Here is a 24,598-nt window from a genome sequence, read left to right as displayed (position 1 = left end):
GAGCTAAATGCAGGCGTGCGATACGGCGTCTCACTGGTATTGCACGTCGTTAAAAGAAACGTGAACTCAGGCTACAGTAACGGAGAGGTGCGTTACCTGTTCTCCACGTCTCTGGCAGAGTCCCCGTCGGACGGGATCCAGGAGCCTGTCGCCAGAGCGATCGCTGCCACCATCGCTGTCAGCACACCAACCGTTGACGTCATCACCTTGCCAAGAACTGCAACAAACAAAAATCCGCCATCTGAACGTATTATGCTGTTATTCACTGCTAGCCCAATCATCAAAGAACAAAATAGGTCGATTAGGGGAGAAAAATCGTGTTGTCGCAAATTTTTGCACAGTGTGAAGAACGTGTTGTAAATTAATTAGCGCTTTAAGTTACAGTTCTCTTTTGTGCTATTAAGACTGAGTTCCTGATAATAACTTATTTCAGGCTTAGTCGCTGACATACAGGTCGTTATTTTTGTTCTGTATCAGTAAAGTTATTACTAGAGAGAAAGCGGGACATGTTCCGTATTATTCAGACCCATATAGTTCTTACACCACTGGCCATTAAAATTGCTACACCATGAAGATGACGTGCTACAGACGGGAAATTTAACCGACAGGAAAAAGATGCTGTGATATGCAAATGATGAACTTTTCAGAGCATTCACACAAGGTTGGCGCCGGTGGCGACACCTACAACTTGCTGACACGAGGAAAGTTTCCAACCGATTTCTCATACACAAACAGCAGTTGACCGGCGTTGCCTGGTTAAACGTTGTTGTGGTGCCCCGTGTAAGGAGGAGAAATGCGTACTATCACGTTTCCGACTTTGATAAAGGTCGGATTGTAGCCTATCGCGATTGCGGTTTATCGTATCGCGACATTGCTGCTCGCGTTGGTCGAGATCCAATGATTGTTAGCAGAATATAGAATCGGTGCGTTCAGGAGGGTAATACGGAACGCCGTGCTGGATCCCAACGGCCTCGTATCACTAGCAGTCAAGATGACAGGCATCTTATCCGCATGGCTGTAACGGATCGTGCAGCTACGTCTAGATCCCTGAGTCAACAGATGGGGACGTTTGCAAGACAACGACCATCTGTACGAACAGTTCGACGACGTTTGCAGCAGCATGGACGATCAGCTCGGAGACCATGGCTGCGGTTACCCTTGAAGCTGCATCACAGACAGGAGCGCCTGCGATGGTGTACTCAACGACGAACCTCGGTGCACGAATGGCAAAACGTCATTTTTTGGATGAATCCAGGTTCTCTTTACAGCATCATGATGGTCGCATCCGTGTTTGGCGACATCGTGGTGAACGCACATTGGAAGCGTGTATTCGTCATCGCCATACTGGCGTATCACCCATCGTGATGGTATGGGGTGCCATTGGTTACACGTCTCGGTCTCCTCTTGTTCGCGTTGACGGCACTTTGAACAGTGGACGTTACATTTCAGATGTGTTACGACCCGTGGCTCTACCCTTCATTCGATCCCTGCGAAACCCTACATTTCAGCAGGATAATGCACGACTGCATGTTGCAGGTCCTGTACGGGCCTTTCTGGATACAAAAAATGTTCGACTGCTGCACTGGCCAGCGCATTCTCCAGATCTCTCACCAATTGAAAACGACTGGTCAATGGTAGCCGAGCAACTGGCTTGTCACAATACGCCAGTCACTACTCTTGATGAACTGTGGTATCGTGTTGAAGCTGCCTGGGCCGCTGTACCTGTACACGCCATCCAAGCTCTGTTTGACTCAATCCCCAGGCGTATCAAGGCCGTTATTACGGCCAGAGGTGGTTGTTCTGGGTACTGATTTCTCAGGATCTATGCACCCAAACTGCGTGAAAATGTAATCACATGTCAGTTCTAGTAAAATACATTTGTCCAATGAATACCCGTTTATCATCTGCATTTCTTCTTGGTGTAGCAATTGTAATAGCCAGTAGTGTATTATCAATTGAATTCAAACAGAAAAAAATGCAGCGAAGTGTGTGGTATGTTTAAAATCTCCTTGCACAGTTGATTATACGAACAATATTGTGCTGTACGCTGTAATTTTTTGGGATGACGTAATTCTCGAAAACCGTTATAAACGAAGACAGGGGTTTCAAATTAAGGAAGGCTTCGAATACGGTACTCAGTTCATGAGTATTAAGATATCGGTGATGATGCCACGCAGAGAAACTGAGGAAAGAGATGGGGCCCCTCCACGCCCGCACCAACGTGGTGACCAAACCAAAAGTTCTACTGTCACCTCCGTAAAACATGTTAGTTATCTAGTAAGTGGATCACAGGATGCTGGGCTGTGATGTTGTCCGTGCGTCTGGGTAAGACTACGCATTAACACGGTCCATCAGGTGATAGATAGTGGACGAAACGCGAGTGAGGGTAGCGATTTGAAGAGCAGTGGGAAAAAAGTGCCATGGCTCGTGCCGTGGGAAAAAAACCTCTGCGACAGTGGGATGGGTAGTAAGAGCAGTAGTGGCTTACTAGTTGCGATAGCTCATGCAAGGTTGGATTTGTTAATATGGGTATCATGCATCATTACCGTGACAAGCGATGGCGATGTGTCCCAGTGGCTGCAGCTGCTACATTCCTGGAACAATCAAGATCGTTATACAGTAGTGGGAGATCGGCCATAGATCGTCTCACTGTGTGGGGGATGTGTGGAGCTTGTTTGCATGCAGTGTACGGTACGGCTTCCCTGTGTGGTGCCAGTTATTCGGCAGTATATTTCAGCTGGATATCCAGTAATGGCGTCTGATTAACAGGGGCTCGCCTGTGCCGTTATGTTTGCGTATGCTTGGCCATAGATGTTATGCCCTTACAAGTATGTCTTTTGGTCTTTTATGTTTCCATCTATGGTTGTGGTCGTAGTTCCCCAGATTCAGAATAAACGGGTTCTGCGAATGTCTGGAGTTTCTGTATAGTCTTGTGGTGAGTTTGTGGATTACCTCCGTGAGAGTCTCAAGTCGGTATTCCCGGTGAAGGTCCGCGATGCGTGTGTATCGTGGAGCATTGCTTATGATTTTGAGTACTTTGTTTTGTATGAGCTGCAGACGGCGCAGGCGTGTAGGCGCAGCGTATCCCCAGACAGGAGCTGTGTACGTCATCAGGGGTCGGATAAATGTCATGTACATGGACCTCGACACCCTTCTGTTCAGTGTGCTACGCCTGTTGAGCATAGGATAGAGCTGTTTGAGCCTCGCGCTAGCTCGGTTGGTCATGTGTTGTATGTGGTCCCCCCAGAGTAATTTCCGGTCCAGCCAGACACCGAGGTATTTGACTTTCTCGCGGAAACGTATTGGACGTGCATGTAGGGTTATTGGTCTGCAGTAGCGGTGTTTGCGCAGTTGCTTCGGTCTTCTAGTGAACAGAACGGCTTCGCACTTGTCGACGTTTACTCTAACACGCCATTTCTCCAACCAAGGCTCGGCCACTCTGAGTGCAGTCTGTAGGCGTGACGTAATGTTTGATGGTTTCCAATCTTGCGCAAGGATGGCTGTGTCATCCGTGTCGATTGCCATCATTTTGTTGTGTGTGGTTGGGAGATCGTTTATGTAGAGGTTAAACAGTAGGGGCCCTAGGATGCTTCCCTGGGGTACTCCCGCGTGTATACCGTGTCGTGTTGATTGTTTTCCCTGCACGTCAGTGTTGAAACTCCTGTCTGTGAGGTATGAGTGTATTAGACGCAGCAGCCCGTCGGGGAATCCCGCGTCGCTGAGTTTGCGGTTGAGGCCGTTGTGCCATAGACGGTCGAAAGCCTTTTCGATGTCCAGGAACACTGCCCCTGTAGCTTTGTTTATGTTGAAGCCATGTGTTATATGTTCAACGACCCGTAGGAGTTGTTGTGTTGTGGAGTGGTGATTCCTGAAGCCGAATTGCTCCGGTCTCAGGATGTCATTTGTTATGCAGTGCCTAGTGATGCGTTTGAGAATCACCTTCTCAACAATCTTACTGAGCGAGCTCAGAAGGCTGATGGGTCGGTAATTTGGTGGGAGGCTGTGGTCTTTCCCCGGCTTCCTGAACATCAGGACCTTGGCCGTCTTCCAAAAGGCGGGGAAGTGTTGGTGTTTTAGTATGGCATTCGTTATGTGTGTTAGGTACTCAGTTGATTTATCCGTGAACTCCTGGAGGACACGGTTTTGAATGCCATCATGACCAGGGGCTTTCCTAGCAGCGGAATGCATTATAGCCCAGGAGACTTCGGCTTGAGGAGATATACGTATGACCAATTAATGACATGCATGTAAGAGAACAAATGTTCACCAAAGACGTGGTGGGCGCCTACAAACAGGGTTTTGCAACAACAATTCCTGACACTAGACTGGACTCGAAAGAAGTTTTGCGCAATTGGTTGCCCGAGTTAATGTTGTACTTAAATGTCGGTCACTTTTGATAGTTCCAGGCTGAGAAGCCTTAGTCGACATATAAGAGTATTTACTAACGTTTCATCCCCGTCTTTGGGAGAGATCTTCGAAGATAAACGTGGCAACTCTCTGAATCTGTCTTTCGTAGAAGGAGATGAAACCTTAGTAAATAGTTTTATACGTCGACTACGGTCTCCCAGGCCGGAAGTTTTAAGTAACACCAGTACAGAGAGTTTTCATTGAATTAATGATCAGTAGCAAAATCCTTCACTGTATTAACTGACGATTGTTTCTACTGTCAAACTTCTTGTCCTCTTCGGTGGGTGTTCATCGGAGTCAGGAGTAATATCAGGAGCGCCCCAGGGAAGTATGATAGGAAGGTTGCTATTTTATATACACATAAATTATCTGACAGACAGGGTGGCCAGCAGCCTGCGATTGCCGCGCGTAGTAGCCGCGCGGTCTTAGGCGCCTTGTCACGGTTCGACGGCTCCCGCCGTCGGTGGTTGCAGTCCTCCCCTCGGGCATGGGTGTGTGTGTTGTCCTTAGCGTAAGTTAGTTTACGTTAGATTAAGTAGTGTATAAGCCTAGGGACCGATGACCTCAGCTGTTTTGTCCCACAGGATCTTACCACAAATTTCCAATTTCCAGTCAGTAATTGTTCACTGATGATGCTGTGGTGTACAGGAAGGTGTCTAAAATAAGTGATTTTAGATCGATATAAGATAACCTAGGCAAAATGTCTAGCCGCTGTTATGAATGGCAGATGGCTCTTAAAGTAGTAAAATGTAAATAAATGCAGATGAGTAGGAAAAACAAACCCATGATGTTCGGATACAGTATTAGTAGTGTCCTGCTTGCCACAGTCACATCATGAGAGTAACATTGCGAAGCAATATGAAATGGAACAAGAATGTGAGGATTGTGGTAGGGAAGGCGAATGGTCGACTTCTGGTTACTAGGACAGTTTTATGGAAGTGTAGTTCATCTGTAAAGGAAACCGCATACACTACGCTAGTGAGACCTATTCTTGAGTTATGTTATGTTAACCGGGAACCTAGGAACGACGGAGAGGCTCCGTCCCCGCCGCAGCCGCAGTGGTCCGCAACCCCACGACGACTACCGCAGTCCAGCCGGCCGTAGTGGCCGAGCGGTTCTAGGCGCTACAGTCTGGAACCGCGCGACCGCTGCGGTCGCAGGTCCCAATCCTGCCTCGGGCATGGATGTGTGTGATGTCCTTAGGTTAGTTAGTTTTAAGTAGTTCTAAGTTCTAGGGGACTGATGTTCTCAGCAGTTAAGTCCCACAGTGCTCAGAGCCACCACCGCAGTCCACTTCACCCATCCGCCGCCCCACACCGAACCGAACCCAGGATTATTGTGCGGTTCGGACCCCGGTGGACCCCACAGGGAACGTCTCCCACCAGATGAGTGTAACCCCATGTTTGCGTGGTAGAGTAATGGTGGTGTACGTGTACGTGGAGAACGTGTTTGCGCAGCAATCGCCGACATAGTGTAGCTGAGGCGGAATAAGGAGAACCAGCCCGCATTTCCCGAGGCAGATGGCAAACCGCCTAAAAACCACCCGCAGACTGGCCGGTTCACCGACCTCGACACAAGTGCCGGGGACCAGGCGCTCCTCCCCGCCCGGAAAGACGTGCGTCAGACCGCACGGCCAACCGGGCGGGCTATTCGTGAGTACTGCTCGAGTGTTTGGGATGCGCACTAGGTTGGACTGAAAGAAGACATCGAAGCAATTCAGAGGCGAGCTGTTAGATTAGTTACCAATCAGCATAGTAGTGTTACCTATAAGCTTCGACACCTCAAGCGGGAATCTCTGGAGGGAATAAGACATTCATTTCGAAGCTGACTGCAGAACGATCCTACTGCCGCATACATACACTCCTGGAAATAGAAATAAGAACACCGTGAATTCATTGTCCCAGGAAGGGGAAACTTTATTGACACATTCCTGGGGTCAGATACATCACATGATCACACTGACAGAACCACAGCCACATAGACACAGGCAACAGAGCATGCACAATGTCGGCACTAGTACAGTGTATATCCACCTTTCGCAGCAATGCAGGCTGCTATTCTCCCATGGAGACGATCGTAGAGATGCTGGATGTAGTCCTGTGGAACGGCTTGCCATGCCATTTCCACCTGGCGCCTCAGTTGGACCAGCGTTCGTGCTGGACGTGCAGACCGCGTGAGACGACGCTTCATCCAGTCCCAAACATGCTCAATGGGGGACAGATCCGGAGATCTTGCTGGCCAGGGTAGTTGACTTACACCTTCTAGAGCACGTTGGGTGGCACGAGATACATGCGGACGTGCATTGTCCTGTTGGAACAGCAAGTTCCCTTGCCGGTCTAGCAATGGTAGAACGATGGGTACGATGACGGTTTGGATGTACCGTGCACTATTCAGTGTCCCCTCGACGATCACCAGTGGTGTACGGCCAGTGTAGGAGATCACTCCCCACACCATGATGCCGGGTGTTGGCCCTGTGTGCCTCAGTCGTATGCAGTCCTGATTGTGGCGCTCACCTGCACGGCGCCAAACACGCATACGACCATCATTGGCACCAAGGCAGAAGCGACTCTCATCGCTGAAGACGACACGTCTCCATTCGTCCCTCCATTCACGCCTGTCGCGACACCACTGGAGGCGGGCTGCACGATGTTGGGGCGTGAGCGGAAGACGGCCTAATGGTGTGCGGGACCGTAGCCCAGCTTCATGGAGACGGTTGCGAATGGTCCTCGCCGATACCCCAGGAGCAACAGTGTCCCTAATTTGCTGGGAAGTGGCGGTGCGGTCCCCTACGGCACTGCGTAGGATCCTACGGTCTTGGCGTGCATCCGTGCGTCGCTGCGGTCCGGTCCCAGGTCGACGGGCACGTGCACCTTCCGCCGACCACTGGCGACAACATCGATGTACTGTGGAGACCTCACGCCCCACGTGTTGAGCAATTCGGCGGTACGTCCACCCGGCCTCCCGCATGCCCACTATACGCCCTCGCTCAAAGTCCGTCAACTACACATACGGTTCACGTCCACGCTGTCGCGGCATGCTACCAGTGTTAAAGACTGCGATGGAGCTCCGTATGCCACGGCAAACTGGCTGACACTGACGGCGGCTGTGCACAAATGCTGCGCAACTAGCGCCATTCGACTGCCAACACCGCGGTTCCTGGTGTGTCCGCTGTGCCTTGCGTGTGATCATTGCTTGTACAGCCCTCTCGCAGTGTCCGGAGCAAGTATGGTGGGTCTGACACACCGGTGTCAATGTGTTCTTTTTTCCATTTCTAGGAGTGTATATTTCACGTAGGGACCGCGAAGATAAGGTACAAGAAATCTGCGCTCATACGCAGGCATATAGACCGTCGTTTCCCTCCGTTCTACCTCCGAGTTGAACAGGAAAGGAAACTATTAGTTATGGTACAGGGTACCCTCCGTCACTCACCTTACAGTGGCTTCCGGCGTACTTAAAAATGGCTCTGAGCACTATGGAACTTAACACCTGAGGTCATCAGTCCCCTAGAACTTAGAACTACTTAAACCTAAGTAACCTAAGGACATCACACACATCCATGCCCGAGGCAGGATTCGAACCTGCGACCGTAGCGGTCACGCGGTTCCAGACTGCAGCGCCTAGAACCGCACGGCCGGCCCGGCGTACTTATTTAGACGTAGATGTGGATGAAATGCATCGAGGTCGAAGCAGAGCAGCTCACTATGTACTATTCCTCGGAGTATTACTGAACTGTAGACCGAGCGAGGTGGCGCAGTGATTAGACACTGGACTCGCATTCGGGAGGACGACGGTTCAATCCCGCGTCCGGCCATCCAGATTTAGGTTTTCCGTGATTTCCCTAAATCACTCCAGGTAAATGCCGGGATGGTTCCTCTGAAAGGGTACGGCCGACTTCCTTCCCCATCCTTCCCTAATCCGATGAGACCGATGACCACGCTGTCTGGTCTCCTTCCCCAAACCAACCAACTGAACTGCAGCTACCAGTTATTGCTTGGAATGTCTACTGCAATGTACTTTTCCGTAGGTATTGTTTCAAGGGTTTCATATGAGGTATACAGGGCGCCCAGGGCTAACGGTCAGTTTTCAGGAATATGACAGAAATGGTCATTCGAAACAAAAAACAGTCTGGCAAATATGAACTCTAAAATGCATAGAGTTACTTTATTGCTCGGAAAATGACGCGTTTCGTCTTAGCCATCTTCAGATATCTAGGAGCAGCACGCTGCATGTAGATAAAAATGTTAGAAGATGTGCACGTAACAACCATACGCGGACTCGTTACTTGCACATGTTGTAACCTTTATATCTACGTACAGCTTCTTCCTCCTAGTTAGCTGAAGATCACTAAGTCATAAATGTGTCAAATGTAAATAAGTTATACACAACTGCAACCAGTCACTTTTTTGAATAATAATGCTTTATTCCATGAACCGGTTTTCGAACCTTTTCAGGTTCATCTGCAGATGGTTTCGGGAGGACCCGGGAAGTTACATCATTACTGGTAGTAGCATAATGCTGGGTGCTGGTTTGCGACAGTATAGGCGGCTTTTTTCGGATCTGTCTGCCTCCATTTTGATGTCCAGAACACTTTCACACAAACTATATTAGTTTATACTTTGACAGTGACACTTTTCCAGCATCCAGCATGCGCTTTACAACTGTTCATAATGATGTAACTTCCCGGATCCTCCCGAAACCATCTGAAGATGAACCTGAAAAGGTTCGAAAACCGGTTCATGGAATAAAGCATTATTATTCAAAAAAGTGACTGGTTGCAGTTGTGTATAACTTATTTACATTAAATATACAGTCACGGTTCTAAAATATCCGTAATGGATAAGCATAATAAGAAATGTGTCATATCACGAGCAATAAAGTCATTCTAGTTTTGAAGCATGGTCCTTTGATCAGCGACCAATCCAGCCTTGGTGTAATACTAATTTTAATTATCAACATTGTCGCCTGTCTCTTAAGCGATGTTACGCTATTTTCTGTATGTCTTGTAGTTTTCCTGCAGCCATCTTCTGAAACCTGTAAGTACTTATGAATAATCCTGTACTGAAACTAATCTGAACTTAAGTTCTCATATTCTCAAAGACAACATTCTGTTGAGGAAACCACGGCACACGGAGGTTTTAGTGTCAAACAAAAAGAAGGAGACGGAAAGACGAGGATATGGTCACGACTCAGTTTACTTCAGGTATATGCTTCCATCTCTAAGTCATTAAACTTGGAAGTTTCGACCAATTGTACTCTAATATTGGAGTACTGCTAGACCCTTAATAGGATTAATAGAGAACACTGTAAAAGTTGAAAGAATGGCAACTTGTACTATAGGAAATAATAGAGACAATGTCACAGATACTAGTGAGTATCTAATCAGATTTGCTGCTGGATTCAAGGATTGTTTCCAGATAGAAATCAACACGTTGTTCTTAACGTAAGAAAATCGAAAATGTAAAGTGTGATAGGACCGTTCCTGTTTACAATGAATAGAAATCATCTAGCAGAAAACGTCGGAGCTCTTTAACACTTTTCTCAGATGATGCGGTTGTTTGTAACGAAGTAGCAACAGCAGAAGACAGTACTGCATTGCAGAATGACCTTCACAGGACTGATGAATGGCACAGATTCTTGTAGTTGGAACGTAAAAAAATGTAGCATATTGCACATACAAAGAAAAAGAAATCCACTACTGTACAATTACACTATTGATGACAAATTGTTGGAAATACGAGGGGCGTTTGAAAAGTCCGTGTAAAAATAAAAACTATTTACGTGTTTGGAGTAAACCTTTTTTTACTTTTCGACGTAGTCTCCTTTCAGACTTATACATTTCGTCTAAAGCTGTTCTAATTTGTTGATCCCTTCCGAATAATAGGAATTGTCCAAGTCTGCAAAATAGCTATTAGTTGCTGCAATCACCTCCTCGTTTGAATAAAATCTTTGTCCCGCCAGCCATTCCTTCAAATTGGGAAAAAATAGTAGTCCGAGAGAGCAAAGTCTTGAGAATAGGGGGATGTGAAACGAGTTGGAATCCTATTTCCATTACTTTTGCGACCACAACTGCTTCGGTGTGTGCTGGTGCACTGTCGTGATGGAAAAGGACTTTCTTGCGGTCTAATCGCCGGCGTTTTTGTTGCAGCTCGGTTTTCAAAAGGTCCAGTAACGATAAGTAATATGTACCTGCAATATTTTTACCCCTTTCCAGATAGTCGATGAGGATTAACCCTTGCGAATCCCAAAGGACAGTCGCCATAGCCTCTCCGGCCGAAGGAATGGTTTTCGCGTGTTTTGGTGCAGATTCTCCCTTGGTAACCCATTGTTTAGATTGTTGTTTGGTCTCAAGAGTGTAATAATGTATCCATGGTTCATTCACAGTGACGAAACGAGGCTTAAAGTCCTGCGGATTCTTCCTGAACAGCTGCAAACCATCCTTGCAACACTTCACGTGATTCCTTTTCTGGTCAAGCGTGAGCAATCGCGGAACCCATCTTGCGGATAGTTTTCTCATGTCCTAATGTTTATGCAAAATATTATGTACCTGTTCATTCGAGATGCCCACACCACTAGAAATCTCACTCATTATAACTATTCTGTCATCCATCACCATATCATGGATTTTGTCAATGATTTCTGGAGTTGTAACCTCCACGGGGGGTCCAGAACGCTCAGCATCACTTGTGCCCATATGGCCACTGCGAAAATTTTGAAACCACTTGCAAACTGTTGTAATCGAAAGTGCAGATTCACTGTAATATCTATCAAGCTTCTCTTTAGTCTCCTGAGGCGTTTTGCCTCTCATAAAGTAAACTTTAATCACCACACAAAATTCTTTTTCGTCCATTTTCTGAGAATCACTGGACTTCCTTGATTCAGACGAATGCCAAACTCAAATAAATAGACCAATACAGCTGAAACTTGGTGTGCGTTCTTTCCAAAGATGCTATTAACTAACCATGACCTCGATACGCTTCGGTGGTGCCATCTCTCGGACTTTGCACGAACTTTTCAAACGCCCCTCGTAGTACCTACCGTTCTATATCTTGGAGTAACTATCCAGAACGAATTTAAGTGGAATGATTACACAAAATATATAGTAGGGAAAGTAGGTGTCAGCCGGATTCACGGGAAGAATTTTGAGGAAATTAAACTCATCCACGAAGGAACTGGCTTACAGGGCTCTCTTTCGACCGATTCTTGAGTGTTGTTCATCCGTTTGGGACACTTACCGGGTATAACTGGTATAAGATATACAGAAGATTCGATTAAGAATGGCGTGTTTCGTCACGGGGTCGTTTAGTTGGAGCGACAACGTTACAGAGCTGCCCAACAAACTTCAGTGGCAGACATTACAAAAGAGGCGTTGTGCATCACGGAGAAGCTTGCTATTGAAATTTCGTGAGAACGGTTTCCGGGAAGAGTCGGACATCATACACTACTGGCCATTAAAATTGCTACACCACGAAGAAATGCGGATGATAAACGGGTAGCCACTGGACAAATATATTATACTAGAACTGACATGCGATTACATTTTCACGCAGTTTGGGTGCATAGATCCTGAGAAATCAGTACCCAGAACAATCACCTCTGGCCGTAATAACGGCCTTGATACGCCTGGCCATCGAGTCAAACAGAGCTTGGATGGTGTGTACATGTACAGCTGCCCATGCAGTTTCAACACGACACCACAGTGCATCAAGAGTAGTGACTGGCGTATTGTAACGAGCCAGTTGCTCGGCCACCATTGACCAGACGTTTTCAATTGGTGAGAGATCTGGAGAATGTGTTGGCCAGGGCAGCAGTCAAACATTTCCTGTATCCAGAAAGGCCCATACAGGACGTGCAACATGCGGTCGTTCATTAAGCTGCTGAAATGTAGGGTTTCGCAGGGATCGAATGAAGGGTAAAGCCACGGGTCGTAACACATTTGAAATGTAACGTCCACTGTACAAAGTGCCGTCAACGCGAACAAGAGGTGACCGAGACGTGTAACCAATGGCACCCCATACCATCACGATGGGTGATACGCCAGTATGGCGATGACGAATACACGCTTCCAATGTGCGTTCACCGCGATGTCACCAAACACGGATTCGACCATCATGATGCTGCAAACAGAACCTGGATTCATCCGAAAAAATGACGTTTTGCAATTCGTGCACCCAGGTTCGTTGTTGAGTACACCATCGCAGGCGCTCCTGTCTGTGATGCAGTGTCAAGGGTAACCGCAGCCATGGTTTCCGAGCTGATAGTCCATGCTGCTGCAAACGTCGTCGAACTGTTCGTGCAGATGGTTGTTGTCTTCAAACGTCCCCATCTGTTGATTCAGGGATCGAGATATGGTTGCACGATCCGTTACAGCCATGCGGATAAGATGCCTGTCATCTCGACTGCTAGTGATACGAGGCCGTTGGGATCCAGAACGGCGTTCAGTATTACCCTCCTGAACCCACAGATTCCATATTCTGCTAACAGTCATTGGATCTCGACCAACGCGAGCAGCCATGTCGCGATACGATAAACCGCAATCGCTATAGGCTACAATCCGACCTTTATCAAAGTGGGAAACGTGATGGTACGCATTTCTCCTCCTTACACGAGACATCACAGCAACGTTTCACCAGGCAACGCCGGTCAACTGCTGTTTGTGTATGAGAAATCGCTTGGAAACTTTCCTCATGTCAGCACGTTGTAGGTTTCGCCACCGGCGCCAACCCAGTGTTCAAAATGGTTCAAATGGCTCTGAGCACTATGGGACTCAACTGCTGTGGTCATAAGTCCCCTAGAACTTAGAACTACTTAAACCTAACTAACCTAAGGACATCACACACATCCATGCCCGAGGCAGGATTCGAATCTGCGACCGTGGCAGTCGCACGGTTCCGGACTGCGCGCCTAGAACCGCGAGACCACCGCGGCCGGCCAACCTAGTGTGAATGCTCTGAAAAACTAATCATTTGAATTTCACAGCATCTTCTTCCTGTCGGTTAAATTTCGCGTCTGTAGCACGTCATCTTCGTGGTAGAGCAATTTTAATGGCCAGAAGTGTATTACTTCCGCCCACTCCTAAATTTAGAAATCACCACGACGAGAAAATTCGAGAAATTAGAGCTGATGCAGACTCTTACCGACAGTCATCTTTCCCTCGCACCAATCGCGAGTGGAACAGGGAACGGGGGGCAGGGAGGGAGGAGAGACGATCGGTTAGTGGTACAAGACGTATCTTTCGCTACACACCGTTAGATGGTTTTGCGGAGTACGAGGTGGATACAAAATACTGGATGAAGAATCTATAACTGGCACGTGGATAACCACCATCCCCATGAAGAGTGGAAGGCGGTCGCCTCTGACGTGGAGTACTCACCAGCTGCAGTGTCCGGTCCTTCCTGCGGGATCCTCGGCGAGACTGCGGCGTCGACGTCTGCTCACCGACGCTATATATACAGTGGGAGGTTTTCATTACTGCTTCACAGCGACACAGCCGACGGCCGATACCGGGGAACCTCGAAATTAAGCCCGTCGGGTCTGTGTACAGAGGACGCGGCCACTACTTCGCGCGTCGGGGATTCGTCTCTGCTGCCGACATTTACGAGCCGACTGTGTTCCTCACTCTTTTACTGCTTGCGCAATTCAGTCAGTTTACTGTTTATTGCAGCGTCCGTGATCCGTTGTACCAGATTATTGACAGTTATCGAACACAAGATATTACTGAATTTTTTTCAAGTGCATGTCTTAGGTCTATATCTTTTTTTTTTCGGTTGGTGGTGGGGGGTGTGGATGAGTACGTCTTAGTTTCTGTCCCCCCCCCCCCCCCGTACACTCCCACTCCACCCTCCCGAACTCTCCACCAAATGGAACTTACAGCTACCCCACTTTTAACTTTTAACTTTTAACGTGACACTGGTGCCTACGGTTTTACTAATAATGTTGTTGTTGTGGTCTTCAGTCCAGAGACTGGTTTGATGCAGCACTCCATACTACTCTCTCCTGTGCAAGCTTCTTCATCTCCCAGTACCTACTGCAACCTACATCCTTCTGAATCTGTTTAGTGTATTCATCTCTTGGTCTCCCTATACGATTTTTACCCTCCACGCTGCCCTCCAATACTAAATTGGTGATCCCCTGATGCCTCAGAATATGCCCTACCAACCGATCCCTTCTTCTACTCAAGTTGGGCCACAAACTCCTCTTCTCTCCAATTCTATTCAATACCTCCTCATTAGTCATGTGATCTACCCATCTAATCTTCAGCATTCTTCTGTAACGCCACGTTTTGAAAGCTTCTATTCTCTTATTCTCTAAACTAATTATCGTCCACGTTTCACTTCCATATAAGGCTACACTCCATACAAATACTTTCAGAAACGACTTCCTGACACTTAGATCTATACTCGATGTTAACAAATTTCTCCTCTTCAGAAACGCTTTCCTTGCCATTGCCAGTCTACATTTTATATCCTCTCTACTTCGACCATCATGAGTTATTTTGCTCCTCAAATAGCAAAACTCATTTACTACTTTTAGCCTCTCATTTTCTAATCTAATTCCCGCAGCATCACCCGATTTAATTCAACTACTTTCCATTATCCTCGTTTCCCTTTTGTTGATGTTCATCTTACACCCTCCTTTCAAGACACTGTCCATTCCGTTCAACTGCTCTTCCAAGTCCGTTGCTGTATCTGACAGAATCACAGTGTCATTGGCGAACCTCAAAGTTTTTATTTCTTCTCCATGGATTTTAATTCCAACTCCAAATTTTTCTTTTGTTTCCTTCACTGCTTGCTCAATGTACAGATTGAATAACATCGGGGATGGGCTACAACCCTGTCTCACTAGCTTCCCAACCACTGCTTCCCTTTCATGCCCCTCCATTCTTATAACTGCCATCTGGTTTCTGTACAAATTGTAAATAACCTTTCGTTCCCTGTAATTTACCCCTATCACCTTCAGAATTTGAAAGAGAATATTGAAGTCAACATTGTCAAAAGCTTTCTCTAAGTCTACAAATGCTAGAAACGTAGGTTTGCCTTTCCTTAATCTATTTTCTAAGATATTAATAATAATAAGAATTTAAAATTGAAAATGTTTGTCTCGTCTTTATCGAAGAGTACTGTCAACTGCTTGGTACAAATACATAATCTTATACTCACCGAAATCACAAAGTAAATTGTGTAACAACGATTTCAATTTATTTTACTGTTTCTCCATACGTTCAATACTTGTAGCTAAGTAAGAGATTGGATAGCATGCACATTGAGAGTAGAGTGATTATACTGTATAACCAAAGACAGATCGCCAAATTTCGTAGACACTTGTTGTTATGTCGTTCAAACGGAAAGGTCTTTGTATATTTGAGGATCCTGATACAGTGTGCGATTTGCAGGGGGGAAGGGGGGGATTTCCCCCCCTCTGCATCAGACCATCCCCTCCTCTGGCTTTAGTTTATGCATCCCAACCTGGGATGTTTATTTCCCATGCACTGGAGTAAAACTCATATAATTTAAATTTGTGGAGCCGAACACTGAAAGTTTTTAATACAGTCTTACTATTAATACTATTAATATGTTTGCTTATTAATTCTGAAAAAGTGTTATGTAGTAGTTAAGCATTTCAAAACATTTAGAACTAAAGCACCATTCTCACGTTGTCATTGTTGCTTTCGACTAAGGTGCGTCATCCGTTTACTTGCGAGCTTGTGAGGGTGTAGTGTGTCAGTCATACCGCAGCAGTCTACCGCAGAGTTGGGTGAGCTGGGGGCTGAAAGTCCCACCCCGGGCCCTGACACAGGGTTGTGACCGGCCCGGTGCCTGTGCGATCATTTACCGTTAGGCCACCTTGTGGCAACGGTATGGCGCGGACTAACGCGCCTGGGACGAAAGCACATATTACTAAATAACGCACCATCGTCTGCTTCTAGTTCCTAGGACACTATTTCGTGAACCCTCTTTAAAGACTCTTCTCTTCCACCATCGTTTTCTTTTCCTTTGGTTTTCATTTCCGTTGTTAGCTGTATGTGCAAGTACCAAGTAGGCCGCCGCTGCGATACTTTATCATCATTTATACCGCAAGACCGACACACGTTTGGCACAAATTCTGTTGCTTTGGTATAAATTGACCTGCCGCATGCAACATACGCCGCAAGATGTTGCCTTTTGTAGCGTGCTACAAGGCGACGCACGCCACATTTCCGTAGCATGCCACAATGTTGCAAGACTGTTGAGCCAGGTCTGTATTGTATGGTGGCTGTGATGTGTTGCGTACGAAACTAAAACCTGCAATCAGATCCAAACGTCGTGGAAAACTGTGAAGAGGTGTCATCCTGTAGCAAGATAACGCTCGCCCACATTCTGCCAAACGGACAGCCGACGCAAAAAGAAGTTGAGATTCGAGGTGCTGGAGCATCCACCATACAGTACAGACCTGGCTCCAAGTGATTTTCACATGTTTGGACCCTTAACGGAAGATTTCAAAGTGATGAAGACGTCATTGCTGCGGTGCAAAATTGGTTACAGATGCAACCGAAAACCGTATTTTCTGATGAAATAAAAAAAACTCGTAAAACGTCGGGAAAACTACATTAAGTCCAGGGAGGTTACGTAGAAAAATAACGCATGTTTCAGTTTTCTATCATCAGAATAAGTACAGCTTTTCACATATGTGCCTTTACTTTTTGAATTCCCGTCGTATACCTGTATGTAGATGATTTTGTAAATAAGCTTTACCTATAATGAACTTTTAAAGATATAACAAGGGATGGCTTTTCTGACAGTGCACACGCGTGCATAGTGAGTTTCGGCATTAACATATATTTATAAATAACTGTTTAACCATGGGTAACGCCGCGGTCCAAGCTAGTAACATATGTAAATTATACTAACCCCCTGAGACATCCCCCCCCCCCCCCCGCCGGTAAAAGCACAAATCGCACACTGTCCTGATAACATAATGAAACCCATCTTGGAAGGAGAACCTTCACTTTCAGAAAGTTTTGCAGTTTTGTCTGGGGAAAAGAAATGCTGAAATGGGTTCAAATGGCTCTGAGCACTATGGGACTCAACTGCTGTGGTCATAAGTCCCCTAGAACTTAGAAATACTTAAACCTAACTAACCTAAGGACAGCACACAACACCCAGCCATCAAGAGGCAGAGAAAATCCCTGACCCCGCCGGGAATCGAACCCGGGAACCCGGGCGTGGGAAGCGAGAACGCTACCGCACGACCACGAGATGCGGGCAAAAAATGCTGACATCTCTTGATATCGATACCCAACAGTATACCAATAAACCAAGTACTGTCAATGTAGGTTAATGTAAGGAGCGTATTTGTATCTGTACTATCGCGAAACAGGGGACGAAGTGCCACGGATATACCGCGAATTGGGGTGGCAATCATTAAAACAAAGGCGTTTTTCGTTGCTGCAAGATCTTATCATGAATTTTCAATTACCAACTTTCTCAAACTTTCTCCTCGAAATGCGACAAATCTTGTTGGCGCCCACCTACACAGGGAGAAATAATCACCTTGATAAAATAAGAGAAATCAGAGCTCACACGGAAATACGAGCGACGCCGCTAGGCGCGCGCCGATCGCGTATATTTTGGCATGTGCGCGCTCGGCAGCTCAGAGCGGCCTGAGCTGGCGAGGTGAGCGCATCGCTGGTGTTGCGCGCTTCGCTTGCTCGGCCGTTGAGAGCTCGTGAAGAGGTTTTCTGTGCTGTGGGCGCTGCGGAGAGCAAATTGTCGTGCGTTGTTTCGACAACGCGTGCAAATTGTCGTGTTCCGCGCCTCGCAGCATGGGAAAGAAGCGTGCGCAGAGGAAACCTGCCGCTACGAAGGGTCCTTCGGTTGTGCAACTCACCGAGTCTGCCGACCGTGCAAGGAACTCTCGAGAAGACGAGTCGCGGCCTGTCCCCCCTTTGTACGTCAAGTGCAATGGCGGGTGGACAGCGCTGTTCGACACCATGACGAGCTGCGCTCGGAACGAGGTGGTCTACGAGTCTGTCGATACAGACTCGCTGATCTGCGTTCGAGCCGCAAACGTGGCCGACCACAGGGCGATCAAGGTCGCAGTGGCCGACCACGTCGTCGATGCGCCGCCGGCGCGTGAGAAGGCACCTTCCGTAGGAAGGATGAAGACGACCGAGGCACTCCTCAGGGGGTTGCCTTGGTGCTGTGATGAGGCAGCGGTCCGGGAAGGGCTGCTGCGAGCCGGGTTTGGTAGTGCAGCCGCAAGGTTGCACAACCGAACCAACAGGAAGAGGGCGCCGCTCTATGCTGTGACCGTGCAAACGGTCGACGGCGGGAGTGACATCTTCGACTTGCGGAAGTTGCTGGGCTTCCCGGTTACGACAGAGGCTCTCCCGACCGCCATGGATCCTCAGCCCCAGTGCTTCAGGTGCCAGGGCGAGGGCCATGTTGCGAAGTATTGCCGCAACGCGGCGCGGTGCGTCAAGTGCTCAGGTGAGCACGACAGCCGCGCCTGCGACCGCGGCAGCAACGCTCTGCCGACATGTGTCCGGTGTGGCGGCCCGCACGTCGCCAGTTGGCGCGGCTGTTCGGCTTTCTCAAGCCGCAGCCGTGCCGGGGGCGGCGAGGCGGCCGCGGCCGCACCGACGCAGCAGCAGAAGAGAAGACGACGCCGGAAACGGCGTAGGGCGCAGAGCAGCCCGGCGCAGCTGAGGGACGGCGCAGCAGCAGATCCACCTGCCAGGGGCAGGGACGGCCGCTCGGAAACGAGCAGCCAGGACGCAGCTCGCCTTCCTGCGAAGAGATGTGACCTCGAACTCGGCACCGCCGTGAAGGAGGCCACAGCAGCCCTCAAAGCCGTCATGGCGGCGGAGAGGCCTGCCTTCGCAGCCGCCGTGGCTGCAGAGAAGGAAGAGGCCTTGAGGCAACTGCGAGCAGTTTTCGCCCAAGGCCTCAGCACAGTCGTACCTGCGAACACTCCTGCGACCTCGCAGAAGGACGTTCGCGCGCCTATCCCAGCTCTTGTTCCAGCAGCAGCGCAGGTGAGAGGCGCAAAGAAGAAGAAGACAACCGCCGCCGCAGAGGAGCCGCTGGCGACGCCGACTGCTACGGGACCGGGCCCCGCAAGGGGTCGAGGAGCCAATAGGCCAGTCTTCATCGCAGAAGCGTCGCCGCCCTGCCGCGCCGAATTTTTATGTTACAGGGAGTAAGTCACTGCGGCCGGCCCAGGAGACTACAAGCGAGCCCAGCCGCAGCACCGGACTGCCCCAGCTAACAACCACGCAGTACATAGGTAACGTTGCACGATACCTCACGCTAACCCCCCTCACCTTGCATGCTCTGTCGCAGCTAGCAAGCCGCTACTGCCCTTACCACCCGTCCTACTGTCGCAGAGGTTTTTTTCCCTTGGCGCTGGCCTTGGCACTTTTTTTCCTCTGCTCTTAAAACCGCTACCCTTCGATCGTTTTCGACCACTACTATCTCCTGATGGACCATGTTAATGAGTAGTCTTACCCAGACGCATGGATAACATCACAGCCTGCATCCTGTGACGCCTGATTCAAAACTAACATGCTTACGGAGGTGACAGTAAAACTTTTGTGTTGGTCACCACGTTGGTGCGGGCGTGGAGGGGCCCCATCCTATGTAATAAAAAAAAAAATCGGCAGCTCAGTCGGCATCCATCCGTGACTGCGGGAACGTCTCTGCGCGTCTGGTTTTTTTCGATATTCGAATTTGAAATGTGCACTGCAATCGAAAATGCCGCCAGTTGTGAGGTTCGGTCTGTGATACAGTTGTTGTTAGCAAAAAACCTAAAATCAATATCAATTTATCGTGGACTGTGCGAAGTGTACAGAAACAACGTAATGAGTGAATGTTCTGTCCAGAAGCGGTGCATTCGGTTTAAAAATGGCTGAACAACGTTTATGATGTAGAGAAGAGTGGACTCCCGAGCATTGTGACTGACGATCTTGTCGCTAAAGTTGATGAAACGATTCGTCAAAAACGTCGCTTCACAATAACGGAGCTTTCCCTTTCTTTTCCACAAGTTTCGCGGACTTTGTTGTTTGAAATTGTCACTCAAAAGCTAGGCTACCACAAATTTTGTGTACGATGGGTGCCCAAAATGATTCAGAACACCATAAAGAACAGCGAATGGGGGCAACGTTGACATTTCTGGAGGCCTACCACAAACATGGTGATTCATTACTGGATCGAATCGTAACTGGTGACGAGACTTGGGTGAAACACGTCAATTGCGGGACAAAATTACAGTCCATGGAGTTGGAGCACACAAGGTCTCCCCCAATACAAAAAAAAATGTTTGCGAACCTTATCACCAAGGAAGTTGATGGCGACAGTGTTTTGGGATAGGCAAGGTGTGCTTCTTATTGAATTTCTCGAACGTGGAGCAAAAAAAAAAAAAAAAAAAAAGTCCAAATGTGTGTGGAATCTTATGGGACTTGACTGCTAAGGTCGTCAGTCCCTAACCTTGCACACTACTTAACCTAAATTATGCTAAGGACAAACACACACACCCATGCCCGACGGAGGACTCGAACCTCCGCCAGAACGAGACGAACGTGGAGCAACCATAAATTCTGCCCAGTAATGTCAAACTTTGCACAGCCTTAGAAAAGCAGTATAAACAAACAATGAGGAAAGCTAACGTCCAAAATTTTGTTTTTGTGGACGATGCCCGACCTCACACGGCAAACCGCACTAAAGAACTCTTTAATTCATTCAAATGGGAAATTTTCCTCATCTGCCCTACAGCCTCGATCTTTCACCAAGCGACTTCCACTTGTTTCCAAGATGAAGAACTGGCTTGCAACCTAGCGCTTTGATGACGATGCGGAATTCCAGGCGGCGCCGGCCGCTGTGGCCGAGCGGTTCTAGGGGCTACATTCTGAAACCGTGCGACCGCTACGGTCGCAGGTTCGAATCCTGCCTCGGGCATGGATGTGTGTGATGTTCTTAGGTTAGTTAGGTTTAAGTAGTTCTAAGTTCTAGGGGACGGATGACCTCAGCTGTTAAATCCTATAGTGCTCAGAGCCATTTGAACCATCCACGTGGGCGTGACTCACTGACTGAAGTCTCAGGAGGCAGAATTTTACGACGAAGGTCTTTCAAAGTTTGTCCACCGATAGGATAAGTGACTCAATGTGTTTGGTGAGTATGTGGAAAAGTAGTATGTCAGTCGCTCCTTCAGATGTATATAATAAAATGTATTTCTTGTACTTAATTTGTTTTTAATGTCAAAACGTTACCTACTTTCTGAATAGCCCTCGTATTTAAGTGTTTGTTTTTCCCGTGCACTTTTCGAGATTGGAACGGTAGAGAAAAAGGTTTAAGGTTGGTCGATGAATCTTAATTGTATATTGTACAATAGTTAAGTAGATGAAGATGAATTTAGATTGATTATGCCAACGAAATTTTACGTAAAACTGTAATAGTGATCATCAAGGGTTCCCAAATGATATCGGAATATAATTCCAAGCGGGACTACGTAGAACTCCAACGATCGGTGGTACGTGCTGAGCTTAATAGGATGATAATAAATAGTTAAATTAGATTAAAATATTTATAAAATGTTGAGTATAATAATTGTTATTAATATTTAGTACATAAATTTATTATAATAGCCAAGAAACTGTACTTCAGATGACTACAGCATCTGAACAGGATATGTCAAAAATTTTGAGAAATATAGGGGACAGTAAAATTAAAACAAGATAGATGGGAAAAAGTTAGTAAACTGTTTATTATTTCAAGAGTAATCGCCATAGCGGTGAGATAAGACGATCAATGCCTTCATGGAAAAGTTTGCTGTTGCCTACGAAACGATGATTCTGCCAGAGGTGTACCTCTTCGTCCTATGCAAACCGACGGCCGCGCATGTCTTTCTTCAGGGCCACAAAATTACGGGGATCGCATAAAACGGAGAGATCGTGACAGTGTGAATCATGTTTAAGGGCTTTCAAGCGAAACTTCTGCAATGTAGTCGAAGCATTTTGGCAACATGTCGGCAGGCATTATCCTGCAACAGAATGATGCCGTCGGTCAACATTTCCCTGCGTTTGGACTCGACAGCGAGCTTCAGAGCCCACGTACCGCTGGGCGTTAATTGCGGCTCCGTTTACCAGAAACTCACTGAGCAGTTGGCCCTTGCAAAGGTCATCATGACATTCTCGGAGGTGGCGTGTCTGTTATTTCGAGTGCTGATGTTTCTCTGGGAAGCCCTTACACGTCCTTCATAGAGTCCCGATCTCTCCCCACGAGATTTCCATATCTTTGATGCCCTGGCGAAAGACATTCAGAGCTTTCAATTTGCTCTGGACGATGCCCTGCGAGCCTGGGTGCAATCGTGGTTCCGTAGGCAAACGCAAACTTTTATCCAGGAAGGCACTGACCATCTTGCCTGACAGTGGGACAGATGTATTGACTGTTATTGCGATTACTTTTGAAATAATAAACTGTTTACTTGCTTTTTTCCATTTGTCTGGTTTCATTTGACTACCCGTCATACGTGTACCGAGAAACTAAGAACTATAATAGAAACTAACTCTCAAAAATCAGAGAATGTGATAATTTACTCGGGTTAAAATCGCAGTGGTACCAAGGTATTACCAGCATTTCACTTAGGTCCATGACCAAGACTACATATGACAGTGTGAACGTGTAAATAGAAGGTGTACATTTTGCTTTCGCCGTTTGCCGATAGTTGGCGACATCGGTAAGCAGCAGTCGTAAGAAACAGATCGTAGACATCAGGCAGTTAACTTGGACCTTGGTCAACATAACTTCATTCAAACATTAGTCGATTTGTGTCTGCACCATAAAGTTGTTCTTGATTGAAATTGTCACTTTACGAGCCTAATTCTCGTCATTTGCGGGAGGTGTTACTGTTTTGTTTCAGTATGAAGAAAACAGCGGCTGAGTCTCATCGAAGGCTCTCAAGCACGTACGGTAAGGACGCTATTAGTGAAAGAACGTGTCGTCAGTGGTTTCAACGCTTCAAGAACGATGATTTTAACATCACAGACCGGTTTAGTGGTGGAAGAGAGAATGTTTCCGAAGATGTAGAATTGGAGACATTGCTGAGTGAAGACTCGCGTAAAACTCAAAAATAATTTACACGATTAGTGGGAGTGACACAGCAAGTCATTTCAAAACGTCTCAGGTCTATGCGCATGATTCAGAAAGAAGGAACTTAGGTCCCGTCGGAGCTGAAACTAAGAAACGTTGAACGTTGTTTCTGTGTTTGTGAACAGTTGGTTCAAATGGTTCTGAGCACTATGGGACTCAACTGCTGAGGTCATTAGTCCCCTAGAACTTAGAACTAGTTAAACCTAACTAACCTAAGGACATCACAAACATCCATGCCCGAGGCAGGATTCGAACCTGCGACCGTAGCGGTCTTGCGGTTCCAGACTGCAGCGCCTTTAACCGCACGGCCACTTCGGCCGGCTGTGAACAGTTGCTTCAGAGGCAAAAACCGAAGGGATTTCTGCATCACATTGTGAATGAGGACGAAAAATGGGTTCATTACGATAATCCTAAACGCAAAAAATCATGGGGATATCCCGGCCATGCTTCCACGATGACGGCCAAACCGAATATTCACGGCTGCAAGATCATGCTCTGCATTTGGTGGGACCAGCTCGGCGTCGTATACTACGAAGTGTTAAAACCAAGTGAAACAATCATAGGTGTTCGTTATCGAACACAATTAATGCGTTTGAGCAGAGCAGTAAAAGACAAACGGCTGCAATACAGCGGGAGGCACGATAAAGTGATTTTGCAGCACGACAATGCTCGACTCCACGTTGCAAAAGAAGTCAAAATGTACTTGGAAACATTAAAATGGGAAGTCCTACCCCACCCACCGTATTCTCCAGACATTGCTCCCTCTGACTATCACCTGTTTAGATCAATGGCGCATGGCCTGGCTGACCAACGCTTCCGATCTCATGAAGAAGTCACAAATTGGATCGATTCGTGGATCTCTTCAAAAGATGAACAATTTTTTCGACGCGGGGTTCTTACACCGCCCGAAAGATGGGAGAAAGTAGTGGCCAGCGGTGGAAAATACTTTTAATGATGCATGTGTAACCAATTTGGTTCATTAAAGCCTCAAATATTGGGGAAAAAGGGCGGAAGCAAAGTTGTACACCTTGAAGCTGAAATGTTTCTTCCAACCGCTTGGGAAGTGAGTC

General features: G+C 47.3%; 1 protein-coding gene across 1 annotated transcript in view; it reads right to left on the bottom strand.

Moving 5' to 3' along the window:
* LOC126234587 (uncharacterized) overlaps positions 1 to 13,800 on the bottom strand; it is a 72,734-nt gene extending 58,934 nt beyond the window's left edge. The window contains exons 1-2 of the mRNA XM_049943304.1: positions 13,778 to 13,800; positions 97 to 217 (exon numbers count right to left, since the gene is read on the bottom strand). Of these exons, the coding sequence (XP_049799261.1) occupies positions 97 to 203 (107 nt within the window). The 5' untranslated portion in view covers positions 204 to 217; positions 13,778 to 13,800. The remainder of the gene's footprint in view (positions 1 to 96; positions 218 to 13,777) is intronic.
* Positions 13,801 to 24,598: the final 10,798 nt, after the last annotated feature.

Source organism: Schistocerca nitens, chromosome 1 (genome assembly GCF_023898315.1).
Source record: "Schistocerca nitens isolate TAMUIC-IGC-003100 chromosome 1, iqSchNite1.1, whole genome shotgun sequence".
In the NCBI taxonomy this organism is placed as follows: Eukaryota; Metazoa; Arthropoda; class Insecta; order Orthoptera; family Acrididae; genus Schistocerca; species Schistocerca nitens.
This window is presented reverse-complemented; position numbering and strand designations above follow the sequence as displayed.